General features: G+C 41.6%; 2 protein-coding genes across 4 annotated transcripts in view; one reads left to right on the top strand and one right to left on the bottom strand.

The window, feature by feature from the left end:
• Positions 1–16,607, bottom strand: part of EPAS1 (endothelial PAS domain protein 1) — an 80,978-nt gene that overhangs the window by 8,942 nt on the left and 55,429 nt on the right. For 2 of the 3 annotated variants that reach the window (XM_054196128.1, XM_054196126.1), the window contains exons 4-10: positions 16,159–16,243; positions 15,771–15,833; positions 15,541–15,659; positions 15,232–15,434; positions 6,293–6,399; positions 1,029–1,176; positions 64–272 (exon numbers count right to left, since the gene is read on the bottom strand). In XM_054196128.1, the coding sequence (XP_054052103.1) occupies positions 64–272; positions 1,029–1,176; positions 6,293–6,399; positions 15,232–15,434; positions 15,541–15,659; positions 15,771–15,833; positions 16,159–16,243 (934 nt within the window). The remainder of the gene's footprint in view (positions 1–63; positions 273–1,028; positions 1,177–6,292; positions 6,400–15,231; positions 15,435–15,540; positions 15,660–15,770; positions 15,834–16,158; positions 16,244–16,607) is intronic. The other variant, XM_054196127.1, reaches the window with a different exon arrangement.
• The window catches only part of TMEM247 (transmembrane protein 247), a 142,690-nt gene that overhangs the window by 111,369 nt on the left and 14,714 nt on the right, over positions 1–16,607 (top strand). The window lies entirely within an intron of this gene.

The following is a 16,607-nucleotide window of genomic DNA, read 5'->3' as shown; positions in this document are numbered from 1 at the left end:
TTTCTAAATGTAGGCTCATATGTGGTTCTCTGTTGCACAAAAATTATTCATACAAATACTAACCAAAATCCAGGGAAATAATGGCATCGCCAGGTGTTGGTGCCAGCTGAGCAAGTTCCTCTGGTTCCTCCTTTAACTTAGTAAACAAGAAGTCACTCTTCTCCGTGCCAGGGATGCCGCTCTCGTAGGTGGTGCTCATCGTCAGCAGGTGAGGCTTGAAGAGCGATTCCGTTTGGTCCATGGAGAACACAACATCGTTCTTCTCAATTTCACTAACAAGAAAATAGGTTTTAGGTATTTTGCACTCTAAAAAAAAAAAAAGACGTGGGTAATGTAGGCAGTACAAACTCTCTAAAGCTGGGGACCATACAAGCGTTTTGGCCTCTCTCGGTCACATGCCAGGCTCTCAACAGGCGAGGCACAGTTCCAGCGTTGCTGAGCACCACCATCTCGGATGACGCAGAGAGTGTGGTCAGGACTTCTGTGGGAATACTCAGGGCTTTGTTGCTCTGCTTTTTAAAGGGCCGTAGTTGAGGCTATAATGACCTAGAGACTATCACTCAAATAAGTATTTCCTGTTTTGGCCCCATCTAGGACCAAAAATACTTGAGTTTTGCCAAACAGAGGCAAAACTCCTGATTGGTCCTGATTTCTGAGATGGAAAACAGCTTCTCCTAGCAACATAAGATACAATTACTACTTAATTTTATCTCTCTGTCATGGCATTAGAAAAACAAAACATATTAGCCGTTGTGTTACATGATACAATCTTCAGTGCAGGCTTTATACTCTGTTGTAGCAGCAGAGCAGCCGCTCTGCGGAAGAAAACGGCTGCGGTGTATTTCATCAGCGTGTATGGGAACGGGCATGCCGCATTTTTCACTGATGTCTAACATCAGTAAACAAGACTGAACAAACACGACTAAACTGATTTCAGAACAACAACGCTGAATAAGTAGACCCTCTGATTTTTGCACTTCTTCCAGCATCTGAATGTGTATATAGTTTTTCTGTCCTGTACGACGTACCTCAGCACATAGTTGACACAGACGATACACTGAGGCTGGAGGTTGCGCGTATTGTAAATCACCGTCCCTTGAGTCTCCAGCCATACGTATCCGCCGTGCTTGGCAAGCATACGGTACTGGCCCGTCACTACTTGGCCTTTTGTACACACTGAGAAAAGGGGGCAGAGAGAGATAAATAATGCAGCAGGACAGGAACGCACAATATGTAACGCTTGTTGTAAATAAACCCACTTCTGAGTTTTCATTATGCAAAACTACCCTACGATATTTGTAAGCAAGGATGTGTAACTTTGGGAAAATTTGGCCATTTTAAATAAAAAAGGGGATGTTAATTTGAGGTCTCAAGATGCCTGGCATTTGAGTTCTTTAAATGGTCTAAGCACTCGGTGTGGGATTTTTTTTGCATTTAATTTAAGATCCTAATTGCCCCTCAGAATAATGCCTGTTGACTGCATGTTTCTTGAAAGTCCCTGTTCTGGAAGTGCCTCAGTTTAGGCTCCCAAACTGATCTGTAGAAAAGTGTATTTATTTAGGTGACAGATAAGCCCAAGAATCAGATGATTTAAAAGCTATACTCACAAAAAAAACCAAACCCAAAAAACCCCTCACAGGTTAAATCTATACCTATCTCCTTTTATACCCTAGAGTTAGGAGCAGGAGATATCAACATCACAAATAAAGCGAAGGTGGCACTAGCAGAGCATTGTTCTTAAGAGGCTGAAGAAGTAATATCACTCTTTGAAAAGTAGCAAAATTAAGAATGTAATGTAAATGGGACTGTTTTACCTAGGAGAAATAAAATAAAGCTGAACTACTGTATTTGTCTGTCTGCTCGAGATGTGTTGTTCCTCTGCAACAGCTTGAAATTAGCAGCCTAGAAGGAACCAAGATCCGTGTGACAAATCAAATAATGTTTATTGAACTTGAAATGTTTTTTTGAACTGGCCTGTGTTTCTCAAGCAGTAAAGTGACAATAGTGCGACTTGGGTTTAAAGCTTCATCTAGATGCCTGAAGGGTGAAATCCCCGCCCCTCCAATATTTTAGAATATTTGAAGAGAACGAGTTTTCAGTATGGAGCTCTGGAGTGCTGACATGTAAAGTTTTATGGTGTCCTGTGTGTTGCAAATCCTTTCCTAAAAGCAGTGAATATTGTCATGTAATTCACAGTTGTCAGTTGAGGAAAAATATTGTCCACCAACATCAATAAAATTGGGGCTGGAGTATGCAAGCATTACTCCTATTAATAAGGGTTTGTGTTTGTAAGCAGGTGTAGTTGCACTGAGTAGCAGAAGTGGGAACTGGCTCGGCTAAAGCTCTGACCACACTGGCAACCTTTCCTTTTAAACAGCTTTTACGCCTGAAGACAGTATGCCACCAAACTAATGCCCTAAAAATAATGCAGTTTGACTCAGTAAGGCTGGAAACTGGATTCTGCAGTCTTTGTACAAAAAAATTCCTTGCGAATGTGGCCACTAACAGAAGCTATTTCTTGTCAGTCTCTCCTACATCGCCACCATACAAACATACAAATCCAGGCCAGTGAAATGCAACAACTGTTTTGCAGATAATTGTTGCTGTGTTTATCCTTCTGTCTCTGAAGTTTGTTTGTTTTCTTCCTAGGAGTATTTAATCATCCTTCATTTGATTTATTTAGACAAAGTAAAACATTACTTTTATTGATTAAATACTTCTGGTGGAAGAAAATCAAAAGGCTTTCATTTCAAAGTGTTTTGGTGACTGGACTGTTCTGCTCTGCTTGTGAAACATAATTACGCTGCTTCCTAATCATCAGCTCATCAATAAGAGTCACAGCGCAGGCGCCTGTTACATTACAAAGAAGCTTTTTACTGCTTTAATCTTTTTTATTATTATTATTCAAAGCATGTCATGTTCTGATATAATAAAGTACAGCAGGATCCTCCGTGGGGTAATCTCATAAATTACTAATACACTTGTAACTGCTGACTTTGTTATCAACGCTACATTTAAGGTTCTGCCTTCAGAGTGAACTTCTCGCTTCTCTTTTTTTTTTTTTAAAGTATACATTACCTGTACCTAGTTACAGAACTAGTAACTACTGTTACTAGTTACAGAACTAGTAATATCTCAGTGAAGTAAGCTCCAATTTTATTCCTTATCTTTAGGTGGGGAAAGCAGGGATGAATTTAATTGAACACAAAATTTGTTTTTCAATTGCTGAGAGACACTTGAGAAATATGATTCACTTGGAAGGCTTGGCAAACTTCTGCTACGAACTGCCAAGTGGCAGCTCCCAGATGGTGACATTCAGCTCCCCACTGAAGTCAACAGCAAAATTCCCATTGGCTTTAATGGCAACAAGACCAGACTCTAACTGGAAGCCATTATAGATTATTAATTGCCGGATTGGAAAATATAGCGCTGCAGTCAATCTTTTGTGTAGATTTGACAAGACAGAGATTTTCATCTTGCTTGCATAACACGTGAAAAACTGCGTACGCTAAATACTGCCAAACACATTCTAATCTTCCATTTGACGGTGACTAATTAAGACTTTCATACTCTATATGCAACTATACTGCCAGCCAAGAACACAAACACTATTGTGGCTTGCTCAAATGTGAGGTTGTTATTTCACCTCAAGAAAAAAAAAACAAAAAACAACACAACAACAACCAACTGCAGTACAGTAAAACTGCAATAGGCACGATTTATCACTAAATTAGAAAGAAGGAAATGGAAGGACTTCTGCTTCTATCCAAGAGACTTATTTGAGTTTTTTCTCCCTCTCTCTTCAAACTTAAAGTCACCCTTCTCTAGTATTTCCTATGCATCTCTACAACACTAAACGGCTGGCACTGTCAGAATCGATGGCTGTATTATTGCATGAATATATACTCTATACATAGCATATTTCTAATAAAAATTGTTTAATAAATACAAGTGTGCAGAACATTGATTTTGAGGGGGATGTTTCCATGTATAAATTAACACGGCCAGGAAGAACTAGTAAGTTCTGTATGGCTACATGCTAGGAAGAACTATTAAGTTGTATATAAGCTATATACCTGCTTGGTTACTCTGCGCATTAGAACAATGTCTCAATGGCATGCATTATGAAACCTAAGGGTTTCCTATTTGGAGGGCTTATGTGTGTTTTCTCAAGTCACAGCTTGCTGTTGCTTTGCCTTTGTGGTTGTTCTCTGAGTTGGTAAGAAGCCCGACTGTCCCAGAAGACAAGGGAAGTACTTATCTTAGAAAAACTAAAGGGGTCAAATTTGCTGGCACTGTAAAATCATGGCTCTGTTGTGGGCAACAGCATTTATCACAGCACAGGCTTTGGTCCTGTGCTTCCAACAGTGAAGATGATCCATGTCAATCCCGCGCTATCATAAACACTATGGAACAGTTTGATCCTAAATATTTAGAAACCGTGCAGCGCACAGTGCCTTCAGCACTCCTGCTGCTACAACTCACCCCTCTAGACTTTCCCTTACCTTCACTGTGCTTCTCCGCCAGTCCTCATGCCCAACAGCAAAAGCTTGTAGGATGTGGCCCTTTTCAGTAGGTACAAATGGCATCTAGACATAAACTCTGCACTACACGAGGTGAATTGAATTGCTAGAGTGAGGAACAACCTCCATCAATGCGCGGTCAAGATGGGTACTAGAAACTCTCCAGAAATCTTTACATGGGCAAGTCCCAACTCAGTGGTCTCGTTTAAGTAACTAGATAGGGGTAACCAACAAGGGCTCGCACTCTCACTCCTGTTACCAAAGAGACCGCCAGCTCTCATTTCATTCCCTCCCCGGTGCTGTCCCATTCTTAGAAATGCAACACAACGATTCAAAAGCAACAGTGCGCCATACCCACTGATTTCTCGGGATGACTCTTGGTAGCCCAGCACAGGGCCTGGACATCCTATCTATGAATATCACTAATTCCTTTTCACTGTTAAAAGCATGAACACACTACCTAGGAAAAAATTTTAACAAATACATTCCCAGACAACTCTCAGTAAGTATAGTGTGATTTCTTTTTTTTTTTTTAAAAGCAGCTCTGGAAACAGGATGATTCATACCAACACTGTTTTACAGCACACAAATTTAATCCCTGCCAAACATTCTTTAAAGTAACATTTCAACTCAAAGCTGTCCTGAATCCTTGCCATTAGAGCTAACGCATGTTCCCTTTTCCCCCTTAAGGTCAGACAGTTACTTTTTGCTGCTACTTTTCTCTGGGAAGTACAGAAATACTTTCTGTAAGTCTATTTGGTGGGCAATTCCACACAGACATGACCTAAGTCACGGTCCTTTTTCCTGAGGACAGAGACTTTGATCATACTAACTACAAGGTGGGGTTTTTTTTCAGTTTGTGGACACCAGTCTAGGAGCTTTGCTTTGTTTTTATAAAAAGAGCAGCAGCAGACATTTTAGTGATGTGCTGCTGAGAACTCTCCCATACACTAGTTCAGTGGCTGTTAACAGCCAAGGGTGACAAATGTCATTTGTGCATTAGTGCACCGTGCTGTCTCCAGCCATAACGCCAACTCTAAGGACAGAGACCGAAGATTTTAATTCAATAATTTTAAGGCACCTTATGTGTGAAAGAGAGGAAGCGTAACTGTGTGGCCTGCTGAAGAGAGGGAGCAGATCTTGGCTCTGATCTCTGCTCCCGGAAGAATTAGGGTACTTTACATTAAAACAGCTAAAACTGGCAGTTCACATAGGCATAAGAATAACAAGAAGAAGCTGTTCCTGGCAGTATATATTATTTGTTTAATGAATATCCCTTTTAGAAAATCTCCTCGCACATCTGTTTTGGGTGGGGAAGATAGTTGTTATTTGGTAGCAGAAGAAAGACATTCAAAAATACACTGCAATATTCCTGTTACCCTTTACAGCTGCTCTTCCTGCTGAGCCCAATGGCACACCAGAAGGATAATGCCACCAGTAAACACACTTCTCACCAGGCTAGTACTGCCTAACTCAGCTTTTCAAATTTTCAGCTGATCCTTGTATCATCCCTTAGAGAGACAGCGATTCTGCTCTCTACCATCCGACTTTAGTTTTAATTATGGCAAAAATCAGACCGTCTGGAAAGATGAGCAGCAGGTTTCAGCTGGACAATCAGGGCAACCTGTAAGCTTTCTTGCAAAGTGTAAATACTGTTCTCAGAGAATATATACAGACAAGGTGCATTTGTATTTTCAACTACTTATTGAGGTACCCGCAAGCTGTGCTTTACGTGCAAACTAGGCAGAAAAATAAAGAATGTGACTTACAGTTCTGGTGACTTTTGGTCATACTCTCCGAATCCAAGGCATGGTAGAACTCGTACGCTGAACGGCCCAGCAGCTCCTCTGGATGGTATCCAATCAACTCTGTTATTCTGGGTTAAGGAAAAAACAAATGTTTAAAATTCAGGTCGCCTTAGCCTTATGCGTGCAGGGCAGCTATCAGCTCTAGTCCTTAGACTAACGAAATTAAAACCACAATATGAGAAATTCTGAACTTCCAAACACATTAGGAGCTGTAGAGGACTTCTGATCACCTTCTGAAATATTTCCATGTTCAGAATAAAATGCCTTCTACTACTACTGGAATAATAATTCCTAGGGATGTCACTATGTGTGTTGCAAATTTTCTCAGGCCTCTTGCGCAGTATCTCTTATAGAAGTTCTTAACTGGAAAACCGTGGCTGATGAAGTTCTCAATCTGTCCACTATATGCACAAACTCCCAACTACCATCACTCAAAATCAAATGCATGGGAGAGGGGTAGTGGTTGGCACCGTCAGGTTTAAAAGTACGTGTACATTCAAAAAACATACACAATAGGATTAAATCTCTACTTTGGGTATTGCATTTAATAAAATAAAAACGCAAGGTGAGAAATTAAGGGCAGTTAAAAGAAAAGGTTCAGCTCTTCTACTTAGTGTTTCTCAATTATATGAGAACTTTAGCATACGGATTAGGTTACTTGGGTGACTAATCCACAAAATAAGTAGGATTTTACACAAAGAAAGCTATGATCTCAAAAACTAGACCTTTTTTCAGAGCCTTTCTGAGTACTCAGGCAAGGCAGAATTTCTCACAAGTTCCTGAATAAATGAAAATAGGTCACCAAACTGTGCAGATTATTTTCTCTGAGTGGGTGGAAGAAAAGGGTTCTTTTGTCCCAAACTCAATTTGAAATACCATCACACACAACTTTACAGGAAACATGGTTAGTTAAAAAAAAAGAAAAAAATCCTCTATATACATTCAAAATCAAAGATATCGTATCTTCTGGGGAAAGAAGGAAACATTACTGTTTTCCAAGTCAGCCACAACACTCTTAGATGCCTTTTCCTAGCTTTTAAACTGCAATAACAAGCTGTAATGTCGCGGAGAGCAGTATCAAAAATGACTACAAACAGACCACTAAGCTGTCATGAACCTTGAAAAGCCGGGAGGGTTTGCAAAGGAATGGTCACATCTTGCAGCACGTTGCTGCCATCAACGGCAGTGCCCGAGTTTTATGCCTCGCAACTGACTCCCTTGGAAAGGCTTTATATCTGCCACCACCATGTTTGATTCGTGGCATTGCTACTTTTAGGAGACGCATCCTCAGGCTTGTGTACTCCCTGGAAGGACGGCCTTGGCCCAGCCCTCCAGACACGAGCATGTCTTTACAAGACAGACATGTAAATACTGTAAAACAAACAGAGCAGGAACATGGCATTCATCTCCCACATCCCCCTCCAGCAAGGAAGACACATGAGATGGAGCTATTTTGTGTATGGTTTGAACGCCAAGGCATTGAGTCAGCTTTTCCCTCGCCTCCACGGAACTCTATAGCGAATACCCCCCGGGACACCTTGGGTTTGTCACTCTGAAAACTACTCTCTGTCCCGATTTCCATGGAACGAACCTGGGTTCGCTAATAATGGTTTAGCTTAACAAAGAATTTAGTAATTTTTTTTGGGTTCCCCCAGAGACTTACTCTTCTGTTTATGTTTGCAGTTTTATTTATGCTTACAATTAGACCGACAAAGGGGAAATTCTTGAATCAGGTTTCAAAAAGAGTTGCTTTCTTGACTCTCTTCACTAACAAGCTTCTCAGCTTTTCAATTGCACTCCAGTCAAATCTGTAACTTTGCTCTGAAACCACAATTGCCTGTTCGTTTTTAACAAAAACAGAAGCTCTCACAATGAGTTGGTCATCAGAGAAACAACAAATACAGAAGGAACCCTAATAAAAGTAAGGCTCCCAAAATACAGTTGCTGCTTGCCTTTACCAGTGTGTCCCAGCCGACTGCGTGAAAGTGGCCAGAGGCTTTTGCCGGGACCAGTGTAAATATACAGCCTTTAAAAACAGAAACTATGGCCTTTGGTTATATCATGGCATAGTATCATAAAACCATCCTGGTTAGTTTGGAGCTCATCACAAGGGGAAGGCTTTTAAAATTCAGGAAGTTGAGGATTTACGCTTAATCCAGTCACTGAGAGCTAAGAGCCAAGTGTGTGTGTGTGGGGGGGGGGGGTGGTGAGTGGGGAGAAGGAAAAGGAAATAAAGATAATGGGAAAAAAAAGGAGCATCATGTACCCAGCAGCACCAATGCGAATCCAAAACCACATTACAGCCTTCATGGGTGTCAACAGTGGAACTGAGATAGCAACCGAAGAACACAACGTGCTACAGCAGGCTGAGGGACTCTTAACTCTTATCATACAGGAATGGCAATCTCTATGCCAAATTGTTTCTTCCAATCCTGTAATTCCCCTCTCAAATTGCTCCTCGCTGTTCATAACAAGCGCCCTCACTATAAAATTACTCTTCTGGTCATTCCATGGCACAGAATGACTTGTGGTGGGATGCTCCTGTGATAATGTAAAATATAATTAGATCTAATGTAATCTTGGACGAAAGATAGCAAGTGGTGGGTTGATATCTTTTTACTACAACCAACTAAAAAGTGCACAGAAAGATAAAAAGAAGATATCAAAGAATTACCCACAAACCCCGCAACACTGGCCAAATTCTAAACCCATGCCTGGGAAAAGTGAAATACTAATCAAGAGTAATTGTTTTAAAATAGTTACTTAAAAAAAAAGTAAACAGCCAAACAGCCTCTATGCCCTTTTTAACTAAACTGTTAACCTGTAACTACTATTCAGATTCATTACGTTCCTCTTTAAACACTCCTGGGAGTGAAATGATTTGTTAAAAAAATTATAGAATGTTTCTTTCTCCCATCCCCCCAAAAAAACCCTAGAGCTGGCTGACAGCGTTTCCTAGATAGATTTTAAAATACCACTATTTTATAACAAACACCCTCTCTCCAAGAATTGCTGGCAGTATTGGGATTGGGTGCATGAATTGGCAGATCGCACCTTCCTTTCTTCCTCCTCTGGTGCTGCTGACTCTGAAAAAGCTTAAAAAAGGCTGGCAGGCTGGAAATCAGATTAGCCAATTCCATCCCTGTCTCCATCACACCCGTCCCGTGACCCTCCTGAAACATCCGGGGAAGACTGGCCACAGCCGAGAGCCCGAACAGCACCTGGGCCAGGAGGCGGCGAGTGCTTCGGCGAAGGTCTCTGCACTGACCGCACTTGAGCATCAATTTTGAGGCTCACCAAGTGAGGTGCACCCTCCAAACTCCACGTGTGCTTTCCACAGGAGCCTCCTCTTAGCAATACGACATGCCAAGTGAATACACAAGAGGACTAAGTGCAAAGGAAAAAGCATCCTACGGAGCTATGAGGAGGAGGCGGAGTACCTAACTAAGAGAGTCACAGAAATGCATACGTCCCGTGGGACCAAAGGGTCGTTTACAAACCTGAGTCCAGAACACAAGACTCCTACTTTTGCTTAGACACCAGACAGGAAAATTGCTCTTTGTGCAAGCTGTGGAATGACAAAATTGGAAAACAAACTGTATGGTGGTTTTGGATGGCGTTCCTGCCATGGTAGGCTTTGTGTTTCCTTTGCATTTGTAAAAGCTAAATTGGTGCCAATTAGAAGGATAATAATAATAATTTTTGTTGAAGAAGACAGGTGGGCTGAGAGGCTGTTTGTTCTCCTGTTCACCACTTGTTTCTGAAAGCACAAATAGCTCTGGGAGACTCTTACTTTTGCCAGACTGGCCCTTCAGTTTTCTGAGCTAAACTTGTCACCATGATGTATTGAGGTCAAAATCTCAGAAAACACATTAAAGAGGTGGGCAGTAGCCCTCCACAGTAACGAATCTGTCCCAACTACCGCTACTTAAACGCTATTTTGAGCACTACTTTAGTTTCTCTTAATATACCCGTTTCTTAGGACGTGGAGTTAAGGCAAAGTTTTGTGCTTAGGGTACACAATGGAGAAACAAGCGATCTGAATCCTGTATTTCTAGATCTGTACAACTTTGCCCTACTTTATCTCTTTGAGAGATGGCAAAGCAAACAAAGCTCACTGCTTCAAAGGCTGCATCTCCTAAGGGATGAGCTATTTCAAGTGCTTTGGTTTTTCTTAAAATTGTGCTTTTCTGTCTCTTTATAGGAGCACAAAACTTTTTATTGTATACCATTTCTTGAGTTAAAATAGTATCGTGAGGACTGAGAAGTCAGGCTCTTTGTGAAAGACTGCTGTAATGTTTACTGCTCGTAAAAAAAGAGCTGGGTGTATATTCGTCGGGCCGTGTGTGGACTGTGTGTGTGAGGGTGTGGATCTCAACAAAATCTTTCTGTATTCAAACCATTCCCAAGTTATTGAAGTTAAATTGGTCTTGACGGGAACACGCAAACAAACAAAGTTATACTTAAAGCAGAATGAGTTAAAAAAAAAAAAAAGAAAGAAAAAAATTAAATCCTAGCCCAGCCGCTGCGCCTGGGGTTAAAGCACTCTGCCAGCCTGCTATAGAGAGGGCGGCAGGGCAGCGCGGCAGTCCTGACAAGTACCCACATTTCCTCTCTAAAACGTTCATGGCTTCTTCCACTCTAACCCAGGCCAAAGAAGAAAATAAAATGCAAAACCCTGGGACCCCCATCCACTCCTCAGAGGGACGTCTGGCCTGGTCAAGTGTACCTGCCCTGCTAAGCAAAACAACTAGATGGGTACATTAAAAACTGCACCAGGACTCTGGCTCTCCTACTTGTTTGGTCCATCTAAATCAAAGTTTCATTATTAACAAAAGAAGTCGGTTATGTTTTTTCTTAAATATGGCACATACCAAAAGACAGTTTTGCCAAATTTGGATCTTTGGCTTCAGATATCACCACTATTGTCTCCATACTGGACTTCCTCCCTGAACAGGGATCAAGGGACAGGAGGTCCTTTCAAATGCCTATTTGCATTCTGAACTAATTTAAAAATATTTCCCTAATACAGGTCAAGTGGCAAACTGACTTAAACCCTCATATAAGGTCTCGCGCCTGCGTATTTCTGTTTTACAGGGACATATCTGGAAGCCCAATACAACTCAGCTTCCTCTCAGTCAGGCACAGCCTGGATCCCACGTGTACATTCGTATTAGGAGAAACCTAACTGGGACCAACACTATTGGCATTGCATCCTCCTGCAGCATCCTATTCCGAATCGCCATACACCCTCCCCTTTGCTCCTTTTTCTTCTTCAGTTTTTCCATTAAAATGTTCCAATCAAGACAAGGCAAAAAAGACTATAACTAATTGGGTTTCTTGTAACCAGGAACATACAATTCCCCAAAGCAAGCCATGCCTTCAAAGTAATGGGGAACATACGCTTTTCAGCATGCCGGTGCCAGGGAACTGGTTTGTGACGCAGCCTTCGGAGCCGCCGCCTGCGCATCGCGCCCCGTGCAGAATAGAGTTGTTTCCTTATCCTTCTCTCCCCTCACGCATGCTGCCCACAGCAATCACGGCTTCCCTCTCCCCTCCCCAGCACCCCAGAGAGGTCTCGGGGATGAAGGTGAAAAGCCAACACCACCCACGATGCCACGTTACCCTCCCTGCTTTCAAAACCCAGGTCCCCTCCCAAACCACAGCGTATGGTTTTCCTTTGTTATGCATAAGCCATAAAGGCTGAGACGGCCTGTTGCTGGGGCACCTGAAGTAGTTTTGGGGTTTTCTATCAAATTCAGACACAGTTTTCACTTTTGTGTATTTTTCCACCACAGAAACATACAGCTGCCATTTGTACCTACCCATCGCCCCTGTGGCCCTGCAGGGGAAGATGTGCTGAGCATCAGCTATGCCACCAAGGTAACAAAATTGCCTTCGTACAAAGAATTGCCTTTTTTGCTGACTAAAACACCCTCAGTGGCAATCCTCCCTGACACAAAAGCACTGTGCGGCTGAACTAAATCCTCACTTGGATTTTTGAATTGTACCACTGATCAGCATTTCCGTACTACAGCTAAAATAATCCTTCCTGTAAACCACTTAGCCAAGGTAAGTGGAGCAAGGGAACATTTTTAAATCGCTCTCCAGGAATGGCCGAAGTAGCCATCTAACAGAACAACCGATTTTTATTATTTATATCTCGCAAACCTTTCTTTACAGGCTCATCACCTTGCAAAAGCTGTTTTAAGAATACAAACATATCCCACCTAACCACTGGCGAGTCACAGGCCCACATACACAAATTATTTTTTGGAAAGCAAAATATATGGGCTAGTGTCTCACACGTTTTAAATGAGGGATGGCCAGTCTTGCCCGCTTCATATCACATCTGTCCTGAACCCTCCCGAGGAAAAACCAAAAGAATCAAGGCACGTCATGTCAGCCAACTAGCTTTTGTTACAAAGTGTTGAAAGGTGGACAGCCTATATTTTGTGTGTCGCTTTGTGACAGACAGAGACTACGAGCTTTCCTAAGGAGCTGACAGATGTGATCCTCATTTTCCACAAGGATAAATTTCAGCTTCATGTGCCAGGGCAGCTCTCTTCTTCACCCACTTAAGCTTCACCCTGATGGTGGATGCTTCCATTAGTAAGGTCCAGCACAGCTGCCATTCATTAAGCTACTTCCTCAGAAATCCTAGAGTTTACTTAACTGAATGCTTTAAAAATAAAAACTTAATGCCCCCTGGAAGCAGACCTGCCCACACCAGATGAACTGCAAAGGGGACACTCAGATCGCTGCAGCCCTCAATGGTATCAGCCCTGAACTGGAAACACGCAATCTCTTAAGGAGAAACGAGCTGTGTCAGCCCTGCTGCTTCACTGCAGAAAGGCCAGAGCAGGTTGAAAAGGGTTTAGGCATCTGACTGGCACATGCTGCTTTTCCTCCCCCGCTCCTCAGCCTGGATTTACATTCCTGGCATAAGCTGCTCCTTCAATACAATTTGTCTAGCAGCACCGAATTTGATAAGAACAGCTGAGTGTTTTGCATTTTTATGTGTCTAGTGATGTGTTGCCTGTTGGAGAGAAATCAACATCCCTCTGGGAGGGAAGTGAGAGCCAGGAGGATCTGCTGGGAAGAACCTGAAAGGTTCATGAGGTCTCTTACTTCTCTGGCCTGGCCGGCTTTTTACAGCTTTATCATAATCTCAATAAAACATGAATGAAACATCCAAGCAAAACTATCTAGTAAAAGACGTGCTGTTTTGTTGCCCGGTTTTAAAGAAAAATCTCTGAAATTCCCTACAAGTTAAATCCTCCGGAGGAAGCTGTTGTATTTCACTGCCATGTGAAAAGTTTTCCCCATAAATCAATTCCTACTGTCTAAGACAGGGCATAATATGTCATTCTTTTTAAAATAAGTACGTGTATCTAATGGGATAGTATCAGTCCCTCTAATTCTCATTTATAATTGCTTCTGCATCAAGTCTGGCAGAGATATGTGAGTGATGCAAAATCCTCTGTTACTCTCCTCTAGCCTGCTACTGAATGTCCCCAGTAATTCAGAGGTACATCGCTTTTAATAAAGAGTCGCTACCATACTGTTGCCTGCCCTGCCCCCATCAGCAAAATCCTATTGAGATATCAGTATTTTCATCCTGAAAGTATTAACACAAAAGAAAAAAAAAAGAAGTCTGTTTTATTGCAGTTACATCAGAGGACATTTCTAGTTACAGCACACTTGCTGCTAAATTCTCAGAGAGGTCAGAAGAAGGTCAGTCACAAGTTTCACACTTGTAATCTTGCTTTCATCCACAACTGCTAACACTGCTAGTTTATACGGTTGCTTCATCATATTGTTTAAAATAATGATCTTGCTTAGCACAAGTTTTAAAAAAACCTTGAAGGATGAAAAAAATAACCAAGATCTCAATCCCACGAGTTTTTGTGTAAAATGCAAGCATACGTATAATCCCACTGATAACCCTACAGACCCAGGCAGTTGCTAGCATCTCTAAATTTCAGCAGACTAGTTTCACTAGACAGAAAACTTCATATTAAATTCAGGAATGATCTCATAAACTTAAAAAACTCCCAAACAAACACCAAACCCACAACAATACAGACAGGACTTTCTGGGGAAATGGGGAGCAGGAGGACACTTCATGGGAAGGGATCTGGGGCTCACTCACACGAGGGAAGATGGTTACCACAATATGTAGACAAGAAGAAGAGGTAGACAGTATGAAATGCCACAGAGATCCCAGGGAAAATCAGGCAGGCAGAGACGCGGGGGATCTCCATTTTTCTACTCAAGAGGGAAACGTGGGGAGCAGAGGACACAGCCCCTTGCTTGACCCAAGATCTTCCCCTCCCCTTCATTTCGCCATTAAAAGGAGCAGACAGATAACCAGCAAAGGTTGTTTGCTTTTAATTGAGCAAGAGGCTGCAACCCCATTTCATAGCTGCAGATGCTCTGGATGCCTTAGCAATTCTTAGCTAATCTAGAGCATAAAGTACTTTCCAGCTAATTGATAATAGCATCCTGGGCCAAATCAACCATAAGACGGTCCTTGACTAAGGTCCGTAAGGCATGTCATTTCAGACATTCTCTAAAAAACAAGAACAGAAATCCTGTGAACTCTTCAGTTTGTTAAAACCCAAGAAGCTAACGCTTATGGCTCCGAGTTGCCTCATCTGCCAGTGAACTTGAATTCCAAACTGAGCAGGAGGAGGAAATACAACAGGAATACTCTTTTGCCTAAATTGAGATTTGAAATGGATTAAATGAGCCACTGAATACCTGTCTTGGTAACAGACTGGACCTTCTTCTAGTCCTTGCTTACCAGGTCCACACAAGAGGACATTTGGAAGGACTGCTTGTTTTGTTCAAGAAGATAGAAACACCTATGGAAAGGAAAAATCAGTGAAGTTTACCTGTCATCACAGTAGGTAAATTTCATGTCCATGCTATGGCGACTCAGGAAGGTCTTGCTGTCCAGGGGGATATCGATGTTTGAAGGATGCTGAATAGGCTCACACATTATTATAAGGCAGGTGAGAAGAGGCTCTTTATATCCACACAGAGTGTGAGGAGGGCAAGTGTTATACACTTTAACTTGTCCAGTGCAGTGCAAAACCTGAAATAAGGATTTTTGAACGAGAAACAAACTTAGAATGTACTTTCTCTACATGGCAAAATGTCTTTTTACATAAAACCCATGTATTACGGCTAAAATACGATACCTTCCATGTGGCAGACTTGAGGTTAACAGTTCTGCCTCTGTTGGTAACGGTGCATTTCATCCTCATGAAGAAGTCACGCTCAGTTGACATCTCTTTGCTTTTCTTTCCAAAGCCTGGACCTGTATAAGGAAAATAGTAAATGAATTTTCTCAGTTTTGCTTCTTGATTTCTTCTATTTATAAGCATGAAGGATTTGACAGAAATAACAAACTAATTCTCAGATAATTTACCTGCAGAGACCACCAAAGATGCATGGACCATTGAAGAGCAGTTTGTAGAGCTCAGACCTAAAACTTTAAGTGGAACTTAAATGGGACTTTGTGCATTTAATCGTATGTTTTAGCTTGCAGCACATAAATCTTTGCAAAGTGTTACAAGTGAGAACATTATGCCTGTCTTAACTTGATGAAAGGAAAACACTAAGCAAACAATTCTTAGTGCTATCATATATAAGCAATATTTGGCAAAACAAATCTGCAAAATATTGAATAACTGTTAATGATTACTCTAGAAATGAAAATTCCCTTTTCCATGACTAACAGATCTCTACTGTCAGCCAATTACTTAATTTGGTTATTTAAAAAGCAAACAGCGACTCTTTTCTATTTTCATTATTACCATTTTTCAGACTCAGATTCTCTCGAATTTCTTCATGGTCACATGGATGAGTGAAGTCAAAAATGCTGTGTCCAGTTAATTCCACCTGCGCAGGAGTAAGAACTACATTTAGCCAAATAAAAGCAACTAATGGTATTTATCTGCTTCTAAACACTACCTGTCCAGATGAAATTGGTCGCTAGAAGTAACTGCATCGACAGGATGCTCACAGACACAAATCCTGTGACCCTTCCTTTGTTTATCCTATGCCTAAGTTCTGATTTTCTTCCCAGATCAATTCCCTATCTTTGGATTTGCATGGTGCAGTTAACAGTCTGGTTATTTTCAACATAGAAGAAGAAACCCCTCAATCCACAAAGCAGAAAAGGAGGGACCCAAAAGAGCAGCTCCGTCCCCTCTTTCCCATAGTCTAATGCACAAGTTGAATAAATGCCCATTCTCTCCACGGT

Source organism: Rissa tridactyla, chromosome 3 (assembly GCF_028500815.1).
Source record: "Rissa tridactyla isolate bRisTri1 chromosome 3, bRisTri1.patW.cur.20221130, whole genome shotgun sequence".
Lineage (NCBI taxonomy): Eukaryota > Metazoa > Chordata > Aves > Charadriiformes > Laridae > Rissa > Rissa tridactyla.
This window is presented reverse-complemented; position numbering and strand designations above follow the sequence as displayed.